Raw genomic sequence first — 15,357 nt, forward strand, 5'->3', positions numbered from 1 at the left:
TGGATTCTGTACAAAAATCATCTGACTGAGACTCCTCAGGTTATGAAACCTCCGACCCCATAGGCCTGGTTTGTTTGGGGCTTTTTTTAGGTGGAAAAAAACGATTTCTCAGAATTTATACTTTTGCACAATCTGTAAGCAGGTATTCTGGCTGGTTAAAGCACCTGAAATAAAAATAGTGTTTCACTTATCTGGCGCATCTGCCAGCCCCTTGCAGCCTTCCTGTCTGCGCCAGTCCGCCACGCTTCTCCAGCTGCCAGCTACTTTCAGTATCACTGCACCGTCGACTTGTAAATCGATGGCAACTGCGCCTGCAAACCATGGGCAACGAGTAGCTTTCTTCGTGTTCCCTCCCGCAATAGCATCCTGCGCTATTAGCGCAGAACTACTGCGCCTGCGCAGTCCGCTCCGGCCCACGTGGCGTTGATTGACAGCGCCGATGGCGCAGTACAGAGCGACCTCCAGGTCGCTCTGACGTAATCGCCGGGGACCGGGTCGGAGCTCCAGCAAACTGCTTCGGGCAGAGCTGCGACGAGGGAGGTCCTGGGGGCTGGAGGAAGCCCACGGTAAGTACCATTCATTTTGCTTTATTTCCCCTGACAACTCCTTTAACTCGCCAAAATATATCAGAATAAAGGCCTGGTAGACATCCTGTGTATAAAGAAGTCTGGAACACAATTGTTGAAATAGAAAGAAACCCTTTGAAATAAACGATGGAAGGGGTATGGCCTGATTGGATACAAATATATTTATTAAAAAAAGTTAAAATAATTACATTTATAAATGACCTTAAAGGGATACTGTAGGGGGTCGGGGGAAAATGAGTTGAACTTACCCGGGGCTTCTAATGGTCCCCCGCAGACATCCTGTGCCCGCACAGCCACTCACCGATGCTACGGCCCCGCCTCCGGTTCACTTCTAGAATTTCAGACTTTAAAGTCTGAAAACCACTGCGCCTGTGTTGCCATGTCCTCGCTCCCGCTGATGTCACCAGGAGCGTTCTGCGTAGACACAGACCATACTGGGCCTGCGCAATACACTCCTGGTGACATTAGCGGGAGCGAGGACATGGCAACACAGGCGCAGTGGTTTTCAGACGTTAAAGTCTGAAATTCTAGAAGTGAACCGGAGGCGGGGACCGGAGCATCGGTGAGTGGCTGTGCGGGCACAGGATGTCTGCGGGGGACCATTAGAAGCCCAGGGTAAGTTCAACTCATTTTCCCCTGACCCCCCCCCCCCCTACAGTATCCCTTTAAATAGTGAAACTGTACAAAAAGGCACCAGACTATACAGTATGTACATATATACAGTACCTAATACACCTGCGTGTGGTATATTTTTGAAACGGAATGGCACAGAGGGCGATATCACAATCGGGGCAGTAGAAGCGTGATTTCTTTTGGACTTTATTCCCTTTACTATCAGTCTTAGGCGGCAGGCTGAGTAGTCAAAACCCAGGCAGAGGTCAGTGCAGGCGGCAGGCAGAGAGTTGGCAAAATCCGGGCAGAGGTCGGTGCAGGCTGCAAACAGAGTAGCCAAAATTCAGGCAAAAATCTGTAACAGTGAGGCAGAAGCAGTTGGGAATGAAATGGCTATATTAACATCCTGTGCTTTCAAATGAGCTTATCTGCCATGGCAGTCAGGTGACAAAGGGGAGAGATCAAATTACAACTTGTGATTAGAGCCAAATGAGGAGGAATTAGACAGGCCTAAACTCTTGACATGCATGCAGGCAGCATTTCTCTGTTTACCTTCTGTCCTGTGCAGCAGATCGAGGGGTCCAGATGGGGGTTTAGGCAGGCTAAATTCTATATACATACAGGACACATTTCTCTGTTTTCCGTCTGCCCTGTGCAAAAGTTCACGTCCACTTGTCACGCCACTCTGCCATCCTGATTGGCCACTGGGATCCTGGAGCAAGAATGAGGTTAAGGGGATCCCGGTGGCCGGGGAGAGAAGCCTGGATCACGCTGATCGCGCGCTGGACCCCCAATGGGAGCCGCGTTTTCAGCCAGCCCGAGCTGAGATCAGGCTTGCTGCTTCTAGCTCCTAACACTCAGCTCGGGATTACCGCGAGGGGAGTTGATGTCTATGTCCAGTCTCTATTGCAGTTCAGTTATTATAGCACGTGTTATGCAACTGACCGCTGTAAACCTAGCCTCAAACTTTCGCCCATTCCTTTTTGTCCAAAGATAATTCTTGGCAAGAAGGATCTCATTGGTTAGAGCCCTTAACCAACGCGAATTCCCAATGGGAAAGGCAACTTCCCCCTTCTCCCTCAAACTCGCCGTTCCGACACTTGGGACCCTCTGAACCTATTTGGCAAGGGACAGGAATGCTGATGTACAGTGAGCCTATAGCTCATAAATTATAGGCCCAATATACACCAGCATTTCTGGATATGGTCCTTTTAGGGGCAGAAATGCAGGATTTGCATATTCAGCAGTAATGTATCTTGGGAGCTGAATCTTTGCAAAATCCTTATTTTTTCAAGAAGGCAAATGTAGTTTTTGTTCCAATAACTTTGCAAACTCGATCGAAAACTGATCGGACATGTCGGAAATAATTGCACAATTCCCATGGTTCGGTCGGGAATTTGCATAGTGTGTTCCCAGCATTAAAGTGTGACATAAAATGTGATTGCTGGTAAAGCACAACCTGTGTTGAATTTACATTTGGTCCTGTGCATAATTTACATTTGGTCCTATTCATTCTTATGGAGAAGAGCAAATATTTGTTCGGTACTTATCCGTTAGCCGGGCGCATCCGGCAGGTGGCGACAAAACTCCACCAGAGTTACATCTTTCCCTACTATCCATGTCGGCCTGGAGGGGGAATAGTAATTAGCGCCACCTGCCGGATGCGCCCAGCTAACGGATAAGTACCATTTGTTCTACTGGTGATTTACTGTAATCCCCTTTTTTCAAGTAGTTGTTTACCTCCATTGTTGGAGGGGGAGGAGGGGGGCTACTGGTGATGTACCTTTTCACACCAAAAATTGCAAACTCAATTGCACTGGCATGCCATTGTGATTTTGGGTGTGTCCCTCCCTCCAATTCCATGTCATTGAGTGAAGTATTTTGATGCATTACAGCTCATACTTCTGGCTCCCACAGATTGGCCATGTGCACGTGTGGCACACGTTGCAATAAATTACAAATGCTTCTGATCATAACTCATGTGTATAAGGGCCCATTCACACTTGGCGATTAGCTGCCGTTTGCCGCTAAAGCGCTAGTGCAAAAGTAACTATGGCAGTGATCTCACTGCTGCGATTGCCGCCGATCGCGGGTGTTTCACAATTAGTGGCAATCACAAACGCGTTACATGCAGCATTTTGGGCGATTCAGGAGCAATCGCGATTAGCATGCTATAGAATCGCTAATCGCGATCTCTCATCAAATGTGGATTTGTACAATAATTATACTGCGATAATCACCCGCGCAAAACACTAGCGTTAGTAGTTTGCCTTTTTCAAGTGTGAATGGGACCTAGAAGCACCTGTCCATAGAATCAGTTCCTTCCATTTCAACCTCTCCAACACCATGGGCAAAAACAAAGAGCTATTGAAGCGTGTATGGCACAAAATTGTAGACCTGCACATTGCTGGAATGAGCTTCAAGACCACTAAGGCCCATACACATGCTAGATTAAAGTCAGCTGAGCCACCAGTAACCTCTGCCAATAATCAGGCATGTGTACAGCATGGCCAGCGATACTACAGGCGGATCAATATGGCTGAGCGACAGCCAATAGCTGCGTCATGTCACATCTGCGCAGCTCTGTACTGTAACATTTAACAAAATATGTAATAAACAGTATTGTATATTTTGCACATGAAGACAACTTTGTATCTCTGAAATGTAACTAGAGTGAGTTGTAAGTAGGGCGTGCCTCTATCGCACTAGTTCTGTAGTACGCATCACGCCCGATGGTAAATTGGGCATTCCGGTGATCGCTGGACCCAGAATTACTTCTCCCTCCAAGTTGCTATGACTCAGAGGGGCAATAGTATTTAATGCCGCTGGGAATTACAGCAGCAGCAGGGTGAGCAGTCATTCGGCTCACCCTGTGCCCAGCTCACCAGCGGCATACTAAAGGCTGCCATACACTGATTGTCACCAGATCGACCAACAGATAGATCCCTCTTTGATCGGATCTGATCAGAGAGGGGTCTAATGGCTGCCCATACACTGCACACAGATTTTGAACAGATTTCAGCATGAATTCGATTCACAACCTGTAGAACTGCCGCCCTGCCTCGTCGTCCACATTTGCCCCCTTCCTGATTTCTTATTCTTTTGCATGTTTGTCACACATAAATGTTTCTGTTCATCAAAAACCGTTAACTATTAGTCAAAGATAACATAATTGAACACAAAATGCAGTTTTAAATGAGGGTTTTTATTAGTAAGAAAAAAAACTAAAAACCTACATGGCCCTGTGTGAAAAAGAAATTGCCCCCTGAACCTAATAACTGGTTGGGCCATCCTTAGCAGCAATAACTGCAATCAAGCGTTTGTTATAACTTGCAACGAGTCTTTTACAGAGCTCTGGAGAAATTTTGGCCTACTCATCTTTGCAGAATTGTTGTAATTCAGCTTTATTTGAGGGTTTTCTAGCATGAACTGCCTTTGTGAGGTCATGCCACATCCTCTCAATAGGATTCAGGTTAGGACTTTGACTAGGCCACTCCAAAGTCTTCATTTTGTTTTTCTTCAGCCATTCAGAGGTGGATTTGCTGGTGTATTTTGGGTCATTGTCCTGCTGCAGCACCCAAGTTCGCTTCAGCTTGAGTTGACGAACAGATGGCGGGACATTCTCCTTCAGGATTTTTTGGTAGACAGTAGAATTCATGGTTCCATCTATCACAGCAAGCCTTCCAGGTCCTGAGGCAGCAAAACAACCCCAGACCATCACACTACCACCACCATATTTTACTGTTGGTATGATGTTCTTTTGCTGAAATGCTGTTACTTCTACGCCAGATGTAACGGGACACGCACCTTCCAAAAAGTTCAACTTTTGTCTCGTCAGTCCACACAGTATTTTCCCAAAAGTCTTGGCAATCATTGAGATGGGGTTTTTTTTTAGCAAAATTGAGACGAGCCTTAATGTTCTTTTTGCTTAAAAGTGGTTTGCGCCTTGGATATCTGCCATGCAGGCCGTTTTTGCCCAGTCTCTTTCTCATGGTGGAATCGTGAACACTGACCTTAATTGAGGCAAGTGAGGCCTGCAGTTCTTTAGATGTTGTCCTGGGGTCTTTTGTGGCCTCTCGGATGAGTTTTCTCTGCGCTTTTGGGGTAATTTTGGTCGGCCGGCCGGCCACTCCTGGGAAGGTTCATCACTGTTCCATGTTTTTGCCATTTGTGGATAATGGCTCTCACTGTGGTTCGCTGGAGTCCCAAAGCTTTAGAAATGGCTTTATAACCTTTACCAGACTGATAGATCTCAATTACTTTTTTCTCATTTGTTCCTGAATTTCTTTGGATCTTGGCATGATGTCTAGCTTTTGAGGTGCTTTTGGTCTACTTCTCTGTGTCAGCTCCTATTTAAGTGATTTCTTGATTGAAACAGGTGTGGCAGTAATCAGGCCTGGGGGTGACTACAGAAATTGAACTCAGGTGTGATAAACCACAGTTAAGTTATTTTTTAACAAGGGGGGCAATCACTTTTTCACACAGGGCCATGTAGATTTGGAGTTTATTTTTCTCACTAAATAATAAAAACCATTATTTAAAACTGCATTTTGTGTTCAATTATGCTACCTTTGATTAATAGTTAACAGTTTTTGAAGAGCAGAAACATTTAAGTGTGACAAACATGCAAAAGAATAAGAAATCAGGAATGGGGCAAATAGTTTTTCACATCACTGTACGTACGCCACTGCAATGGACAACTATATAAACAGTTCCCTTTGTTTGGACTAATCACAATAGATTAATTAGCATATGTGCATTCTTGTGACATTTGGTTAAGATTTTTTTTTTCTTGTGTATAATTTATGATGCAGTGAACAGATTGTGTATCCCTTATGTAACTTTTCTTGACATTCTATGGTTTTTAATTTACCAAGTATAGCATAGGTCTGGTAAAGTACTGTATCAGAAACCTTATTGACCTAATGTTGGGTACACACAATGGGATTTCCCGCTCGATCCGCGGGATCGATCATTTCCGAAATTTTCGATCGATACAGCCGTCGATTTTGCATACTAAACATGAAATAATTGATCGATACAGCCGTCGATTTTGCATACTAAACATGAAATAATTGATCGATCCAGCGGGAAATCTCATTGTGTGTACCCAGCATAACATTTGGACTCAAATTCTTGAAGTTATTATTGCTGTAATCTCTGAAGATTTCAAATGTTTGCTGTTTTAGGGTGATAATGATATTCAGTCAGTGATTAGAGCTGTATTTTATAGTGCGCATGTGTGATTTTTTTCCCCCCCCATTTCTTATTCTGGTGAATATTTCTTCTAAAACCTATAATACCTCAAATACTTTTTTATGCTATGGGGTTAGGAAGCTAATAGGTTGTGTATATTTCGGCTTGTTGCTTTTTAGGCCAAGGATTACAAATCCCTTATTTTGGATTTACCCTCCTGTAACTGATACGCAATTTGTGCCATCTGTTGGGAAATGTGCGTCAATTGTGTCTAGACAGTGTAGCGGGCAGCGGAGGATGGCAGCGTGGGAGCGATCCGAGCGTATGGGGCTGGAGGAAACCCCAGGTATGTATAAAAGCTTTTTAATTTTTAAGCGGAGTCCTTTTAAGGCAGCACTTTGCGATTACGGAGCTGCAGCTGAGTAATCCTCATTGGGTTCCAATGTTATAGCACTTTTGCCAATTGCTGGTGGTCCGCAAATGCTTCAAAATCACTGCTAGTGGGCCCCGGGCCTAATGGATCTCCTGCTAAAGTAATCTAATACAAGGGTTGGACTGTTAAAGCTGACCTGGAGTGAAGATAAACTTAGGAGTTAATTCATTGTGTATGTATTACTACTAGTAAATGGAACATTAGTAACACAAGTCTCCTATGATTATTTTCAAGTTTAAACAGAAACCGTAACTAAGAATTGAATTTCATCCCAATCAGTAGCTGATGCCCCCTTTCCCATGAGAAATCTTTTCCTTTTCTCAAACGGATATTCAGGGGGCTCTGTATGGCTGATTTTGTAGTGAAACCCCTCCCACAGTTATGTCAGCTCATTACAGCTCTCAGGTCCTGACTGGTAACCTTGTTGCATTCTGGGAAATAACAGCTGTTTACAACTTCCAAAAAAGCAAGCAGTGTCTCCTTCCACTGACATCACCTGCCAGCAGTAAAAATGTCACCATGTGATGTCAGAATGTAAATCGGGGAGGAAAGATTTTACAATGGGCAAACACTGACTAAATCATTTATACATAATTATTGTAAAAATTAAGCACTTTTTATTACAGTTCATTATTTTCACTGGAGTTCCTCTTTAAGATGAGTTTTTAAAACAGCAACCATGACAGTCTGATGTAAAATTAGTTTCATTCAGTTTCAAAACACAGAAGTTATTACTTTTTTGAACTTTTCAGCACTAAAACTTAATCAGAAACCTTCTCTCACTGTTTTCCAGCTGTTTTGCCTTCTATTTACTATACAGGCTATCAGGTTGAATTTGACTGACTGGCTTAATTGGATAGATAATGGCACTAATTTTTAACACTTGCGATTCATGTTAACAGAAGGGAACCTTAAATATATAGTGAGTTTCACTTACCTGGGGCATCTACCAGCCATCCTGTGCCCACAGTCACTCACGGCTCTTCGGGTCCCTGCCGCCAGCTAGTTTCGTTTTTGCCAACTCGGAGGCCTGCCACACCTTACCGTACCTTTGCATGCATTCCCGCTGGTTCAGGAAGCTATCGCGGACATTAACGCATACATTTTTTACTCGTTGAAGCTGCAATGAGTAAAAATTTGTTAATGTCCGCGATAGCTTCCTGCACCAGTGGGAATGCCTGCAAAGGTACGCGTGGTGGCCCGCCCAGTCGGCAAAAACAAAACTAGCTGGTGGCGGGGACCAGAGGAGCTGTGAGTAGGGATGATCGAGATGCAAATCTGAAATTATGCAAATTTTTATGCAAATGTATGCAGTTTGAAAACGGACCAAACCGTTTAAACCCAGGTTTAAATTGATTGGTCCATTTTCAGGCTACTTACACACCAAGATGTTGCGTTTTAAGGGGCGTTATGGTGGTGTTGAAGTTGGATGTCAGATTGAGCTGCGTTATGCAGCTCTCAAAGCAGCCGCTCCAGGTCAGGGATGCTGTCACGAGTAGATTCGAGTGGCCTAAGCACTCGAACTCGTGATTCAAATGAGCAATAATTAATGCAGGTGTGGAGCGGGACATAAGGGGTTATTTACCCATAAGGCTGCGTGTTCCCTGCGCTCCAAATAGGATCCACACGCGTCCTATTCTTTGCGCTACAAGCCTCGCTGCAGGCACTGCGGGCACTTCCTCCTTCAAGCCGGAAGAAGTGCCTGCAGCGAGGCTTGTAATGCGATGAATAGGACACGTATGGATCCTATTTGGAGCGCAGGGAGCACGCAGCCTTATGGGTAAATAACCCCTTATGTCCCGCTCCTCACCTGCATTAATTATTGCTCATTTGAATCACGAGTTCGAGTGCTTAGGCCACTCTAATCTACTCGTGACAGCATCCCTGCTCCAGGTTAGTGATAGGAAGTACGGATCTTTGAACCGAATCATTTGAATCATTTTACTAGGTAAGCTGAATGGGTGAAATGACTAGCAGGACAGGACTTTCCCTGCACTGTACATTCTGTATGTTCCTGTTTCTTCCAGACAGACATCCACTGTGAACCGAATCTTTCATTGTGGTGATCCGGATGATTTGACTCACAAAAAAGATCCGGATCAAATGAACGATTCGTTCATGATCCGGACAACACTACAGTCCTACCACAAGTCTCTGCAGTGCAGTGAATATTAATTAGCCATGTGGCTGGCTGCGGAGGGGGAGGGGAGACCTCCTCCTCCAACATTACTGAGCATGTGCAAGCAGTCGAACGCTGCTTAGCCCAGTATAACGTACAGCATGCAGCACTTTGTTTAAACGTGCTGCGTTACTATCTAACGCAACGTGTGCACTGTGAACAGCACAATTGATTTTACAGTGCTGTGAGTTAGACTGCGTTACTGGCTGCTGTAACGTGAGACTTTAACGTCCCACTGGGAAACCAGCCTCAAGCTGCATATATATGCATAAGAATTTGCATAGATTTACATCAACTCTGAATAATTTGAATATCTGTGATCATCCCTAGCTGTGAGTGACTGCGAGGGCACAGGATGGCTGCAGGGGGCTGGTAGATGCCCCAGGTAAGTGAAACTTAACTTTTTTTTTTTGTCAAGGTTCCCTTTAAGGAAACTTGGAAATAAATAATGGACCCAATGTTTACTTTTAAATTGACCTTGTAGTAAATGATGTGAGGAGTTGGGCCAGCTGTGGGCATAAATGGACAACTGCCTAAAGTCAAGGTGGAATTTGGTACGGTTTCAAACTGCATAGAGCTGCATACATAATTTACAAAATCCTGCGTCAACTCATTATTTTCATCTTACTGAGCAACCCTATTGCTGAGCAAAAGGCAATTCTTTCAACTCCTACACTGCAAGGATGGGTGCCAAACTAATATTTCATCTTGCTTACATGAAGGCATGCATAACATGTGCATGTAGGTTAATCGATGGGGTTCTTGCAAAAGAAACAGAGGGACACCTCTGTAGATCAAGGAAAAAAAGGGGTAACACCCCTACACCGAGGGTGGCTGTGTATAACGTAGTATGGATACAGAGGTGCTAGAAGATTAAAAGATCTAAAACGTTTAAAAATGAGGAGGTAGTGGTGGACTTACCACCTCTGGGCAGACGCAAGAAAATGCCTTTCAATTTTCAGCAAAACAATTTATTTACATACTCCAGTAAAATACGTGTTTCACAGTAGTGACCTGCTTCCTCAGGCAATAAGATGGAGCATATACAAAAAACAGGTCTGGTACGATGCCAAGTGCCTCTGTGAGGTACACACGAGAAGTATTTTGAAGTTGAGGAATCAATGTGCCACAGAGGTTTGTCAGGAAGGTTAATGCCTGGTACACACCATGCACTTTCCCGTCAGACTGGTTGAATCAAGTATTTCCAATTTGTTCCCCTCCCCCCGATTTTTGGATAGAGGTGATCGGGAAATCAATCGGACCTGTCAAATTTCAACCCATCTATTTGAGAGGAATTTGCACAGTGTGTACAAAGCAAAAGACTACTCGTTCTAAAGATTTTGTACACATAAAAAAAATCAGTTCATGCAAAAGAACTGAGGCGCTTTTGTAGTCTGTCTTTTTTACAACACAATTAAATTCTGCATACACACCTTGTTTAAGGAACCATTGTCTGCAGATCTGATCCACTGGGATGAATCTGAAAGATTGAGAGACAGTTTATAAAAGACCTCCAAAGATAGTGAAAATAAAAATATATAAATAAAACATTTATATATATATATATATATATATATATATATATATATATATATATATATATATATATATATATATATATATATATATATATATATATATATATATATATAAAATTTATAACAAAGATTATCTTCAGTTATTTGATCTTTCATTTTCAAAAGAAGTTTATTGTGTGTTCCCAGCTATGTACGCAGGAAGAGCATACATCCAGACTGTGTGGTGTACACAGTAAGATCATCCGGAGTGTCTGTGGTGTACACAAGAGATCATACATCTGGTGTGTGTGTGTAGGAAGATATGCGTGCGGACTGTGTGTTTGCTTTTATATGTCAATACAATATTGTAGGTTTCTACCGGAGGAGTTAAAAAGCAGACCAATGCTGCACCTGACCCAGGAGCCAGGTGCCCAGGGCTTCTAAAAAAAAAATTTCCGCTAGCTCTTAATGGTTAAAGTAACTGATTTCTTGAAGAAAACCTGAGATGCAGATAGCAGCAGTATTTATCAGGGCTGTGGAGTCGGTACAAAAATCCACCGACTCCGACTCCTCAGTTTAGGATTCCACAGACTCAGACTCCTCGACTCCGACTGCTCTAATTTGCATATTACAATCTTGTTGATTGAAAGTATGTAACATGAAATTTGTCTCTTAACTGCCAACGCTTAGGAATTTTAAAAGACAACTGAAGTGAGAAGGATATGGAGACAGTCATATTTATTCCCTTTAGTCATAGACTAAAACTAGTCCTTGGTAAAAGTACTTGTAAAAGGTACAGGCCAGAACAAAGAACATCTATCGGGTCCTAGGCAATGTAACTCTGGGTACATGTAAGAGTGATGTGCAGGTACTCTGCAGGAGAATGAGGGGATTCTTCCTCTATTACACATTCTTCATGCACAATCTGAACCAGGTTTATGGGTGATAGACAACACCTCTGTGTTCAATGTGCACAACATTCTCAGTGGATTCCCTGAAGCTCTGTGGAGAGTGCATATGTAGAGTATAGTACTACTGTGTAACAAAGTAAACCTGAGACAGATGTAATTCAAGTTTTATACATACCTGGGGCTTCCTCCAGCCCCCTTCAGGCTAATCAGTTCCTCGCTGTCCTCCTCCGCCACCTGAATCTTCTGCTATGAGTCCAGGTACTTGAGCCAGTTTGGCGTAGTGCGCATGCACACACTCCGCCGCCGGAAGCGTACTACACCTGCGCAGCACTGTTGCGCAGGTGCAGAACGCTCCTGGCTGTGGAAGCGGCATGCGGCCGGACTGCGCTGACTGGCTGAATTACCAGGATTCATAACAGAAGATCCAGGTGGTGGAGGTAGACAGCAAGGGACTGATTAGCCTGAAGGGGGCTGGAAGAAGCCCCAGGTATGTATAATACTTTTCTTTTTCATCCTTCTCAGGTACCATTTAATTCGTAGTCACCAAACCAAATTTTAACATATCAAATTATTTGATTTCATGAGCAAAGAGTGCGTACATTTGCATAAATCAGAATCACCGCAGAATTATTTCCATCTCATTGACCATCTCTGTTAGTGGCATGGCTACACATCAGGCTTTATACTTACTGCATAGATGTTATTTCATATATATATATATATGAGATTCCTGTGTACACAACATATATACAGTCACAATCAGATGTGTATATCTGACTTTAAAAATACGGGGACTGCTTTATTGAAGCAGCACAAGTAACTCATTTTGATTGGTTGATTTCATTTTTGTGGACTAAGCACAGCTATTACTGTATGTATAAATTATTTATGATGACTATTATCTGAGAAATAGAACATTTTATCATGTTTTCTATTTTAATTACAGTTTAAATTCATTAGGAGTCGGTGCATTTTTTCCCGACTCCAGGCACCCAAAATTGCCCCGACTCCACGACTCCGACTCCACAGCCCTGGTATTTATACTTACATGAGACTTCCTCCAGTACCATGGGCTCCCTTGCTGTCTTCCCCGGCCACTCCCATTATCCTGTAGAAAGCGCCGATAATTTTGGCCAGTTGGGCTGCACATGCCCGACCAAGTATGCTCCTCTGTCTTGCTGTTGTGCATGCGCAGAAAAGTGTGACTGGCCAAACTATCAGCTTTTCATGGGAGACTTCAGCGGTGGACATCGGTCCACCCACGGCAATCATGGGGCTGGAGGAAGCCCCAGTCAAATATAGATACTGCACCATCTCAGGTACAAATGAAAGCTCCTAAATTCTACATTTTAATTTTTCCACCCTGATTTTATCCTGTACCACATTAGACCACGTTATAGCTGCCCAAAATGTAAGCAACCAGTTTGTAGAGACATGGCCACTTAGACAATTTAACACCTGTTGTCACCTGTGGTTGTTCCTGTCTTGACATCCATTGCTCTTGTGCTTTATTGTAGGTGTTGCCCTCTTCCAGTGAGTTTGTACAAACGTTTTGCCTTTTGTGTCACCGGGAAAGGAAAGATTGGTTGGGTTCATCTTCTCACAATGGGGTGCTCTCTATGGATGAGATTCCCACTTCTTTCATGCCTTCCTTGGCGCAGAACCTCTTGGGGGAAATGCCGATATGGATCTGCCAGAGTTGCCGGAAGAGCGTGGAGGAAGAGGAGAGGCAGGCATTGCCAGAGCAACCGTTAGCAGTGCGTATCCTAGCCATGTTTTTTTTTTTGTTTTTTTCATTGTATGAGCAGAAGGCTTCCTGCTATTCAGGGCGCCATACTTCTACAATTATTTGTGCTTTTTGCTTTATTACGCTTTGCTATTTGCTTATTGGGGAGAGGCTTTATCTTTTAAGGGCCCGTTTCCACTATCGCAAATCCGCATGCGTTGCCCGCATGCAGATTCGCACAGCCGATACAAGTGGATGGGCCTGTTTCCACTTGTCAGTTTTGCTGTGCGTTTTTCTGTGCAGGATTTTTCTGCACGGCAGAGCCCTCAGAAATCGCTTGCGTGTGGAATGCAGGCGAATCGCACACAATATATTTAACAGGGAAATCGCATGCGTTTTCCTCATGCGTTTTTGCAGTGAATTTGCATGCGATTTTGCATAGGTACCCATGTTAATTCACACAGGCAGTGACATCGTTAAAATCGCATTACCCTAACCTATGCGAAATCGCGGCAAAAAACGCATGCGGAATTGCACCCGCACGCGATTTCGCCTGCGGTGATTCGCCGGCGATTCCGCAACGCAATAGTGGAAACGGACCCCCATGTTGCATAGCAAGACAGTTAAGCCATATCTTAATTCATGAAAATGATTTGCATTACACACTTGATGGCAATTGAGCTTCCATTTTTATTTTTAGGTCCACCCTTTGGTTATTTTCATTGTTTGCTTTTTGTGAATTTTTTTTCTCTCTGTAGATTGGGGTTCTCACTCCGGCTAGCAGAACCTTTTAATGTCATACTTGATGTGACCAGTTTTGCAGTGGGAGGAGCTTTGGGTTTCTGTTAGTTGCAAGGCAAATTTCATTATGCTTTGAAGACCTTTGCTGAGAGATTATAAAAGCAACCACTAGTAGTCTCATTCAAAAGGATAACAATTCTACAAAAAATGACCAGTACAACACACACTCAGAGAATTTTTGTTTTAGGGTGACAGCTTTCAGAGTCTCAGCCTATGCATAAATCCAAACTTTTTTTCTTTTTCTGCACATTGCATAACCCGCCTACACATCAAGGCATTTGTCGCCCAGCAGGGATCGGTACTCGATCCTTGTGCGACTGTACTGCATTGGCACTGCACAGATGTCACTATGTTGCTGTGGAGGACAATGAATGGCATACGTCATGCAGCTGCTGTACACACTGGTTTCTTTAAAATTCTCAGGCAAGGCAGTCTTCATTGTCCACCATGGCAGAGTTCAAACCAGCATGTGTATATAGCTGTAGCTGCAGAGGTTGTAAAGCTGCTTAGTTTCCCATGGATCCTCAAATAAAAAGTATGCAAGGAGTGAATATCATTTCTTTGCAGTGGTGTGTATGTGAAGGAGGGAGCCCACTTTCTTAACCACTTCGTCCACAGGTCAGTAGATATACATCCTCTGGGACTTCATCTAAGCCACAGGTCAGTAGATATACGTCTTGTAACAGAAGCAGTGCTGTGCAGGATTGGGCTTGCTCCTGTGCACATTTCTGGCACTATCTGATGCAGCACTAATTGGTGAATGGGAATATAAGTTTCCTGAGCTAATGAGATTGATTTTTACTATTAAAAATACTTGTATTTTCTCATTTCATAGTGAAAAACACACTCTGTAGCATTATTTCAGAATCAAATATCTTCACCATAAATTGTGACCGGAACATAATCTAAGTTTTGTGATAAGCGGTAAGAATAGCCAAAAAAAAATTTGTGTTTTTTATCTACAGTAGCACTTTTTATTTTTAAACTGGAATTGGTAAAACTGAAAAATATGTTTTTTCTATTTTTTTCTTTGTTTTCCCATTAAAATTCATAGAAAACAAAATAGTTTGAGGGAAAAAATGGCATACAATGAAAGCCTAGTTTGTCTTGAAAAAAACAATATATATTTCATTTCTGTGTCATAAGTAGGGATAAAGTTATTTCTGATTAAATAGGGACATAGCTAAACTGTCAAAACTGCTCTGGTCAATAAGTACAAAACAAGGTCTGGATGCGAAGTGGTTAAAATTTTTGCCTGGTTTTAATCCCTATATACTAGAAATATAATGCATTTATATTTTAATGGTACATTAACATCAGCGCGGTGGAATCTGGCAAAAGGCTGTGTTCGCAGTGGTGTTGTCAGACAATATAATTGCATTCCTAGTGTTTCAA

The 15,357-nt window shown here is 43.0% G+C and overlaps 1 protein-coding gene across 1 annotated transcript in view; it reads left to right on the plus strand.

The window, feature by feature from the left end:
* Positions 1–15,357, plus strand: part of LOC137563950 (protein FAM193B-like) — a 51,955-nt gene that overhangs the window by 1,407 nt on the left and 35,191 nt on the right. Inside the window, 1 exon segment of the mRNA XM_068277074.1 lies at positions 12,953–13,192. Within this exon segment, the coding sequence (XP_068133175.1) occupies positions 12,953–13,192 (240 nt within the window).

This window comes from Hyperolius riggenbachi, chromosome 3 (assembly GCF_040937935.1).
Source record: "Hyperolius riggenbachi isolate aHypRig1 chromosome 3, aHypRig1.pri, whole genome shotgun sequence".
In the NCBI taxonomy this organism is placed as follows: domain Eukaryota; kingdom Metazoa; phylum Chordata; class Amphibia; order Anura; family Hyperoliidae; genus Hyperolius; species Hyperolius riggenbachi.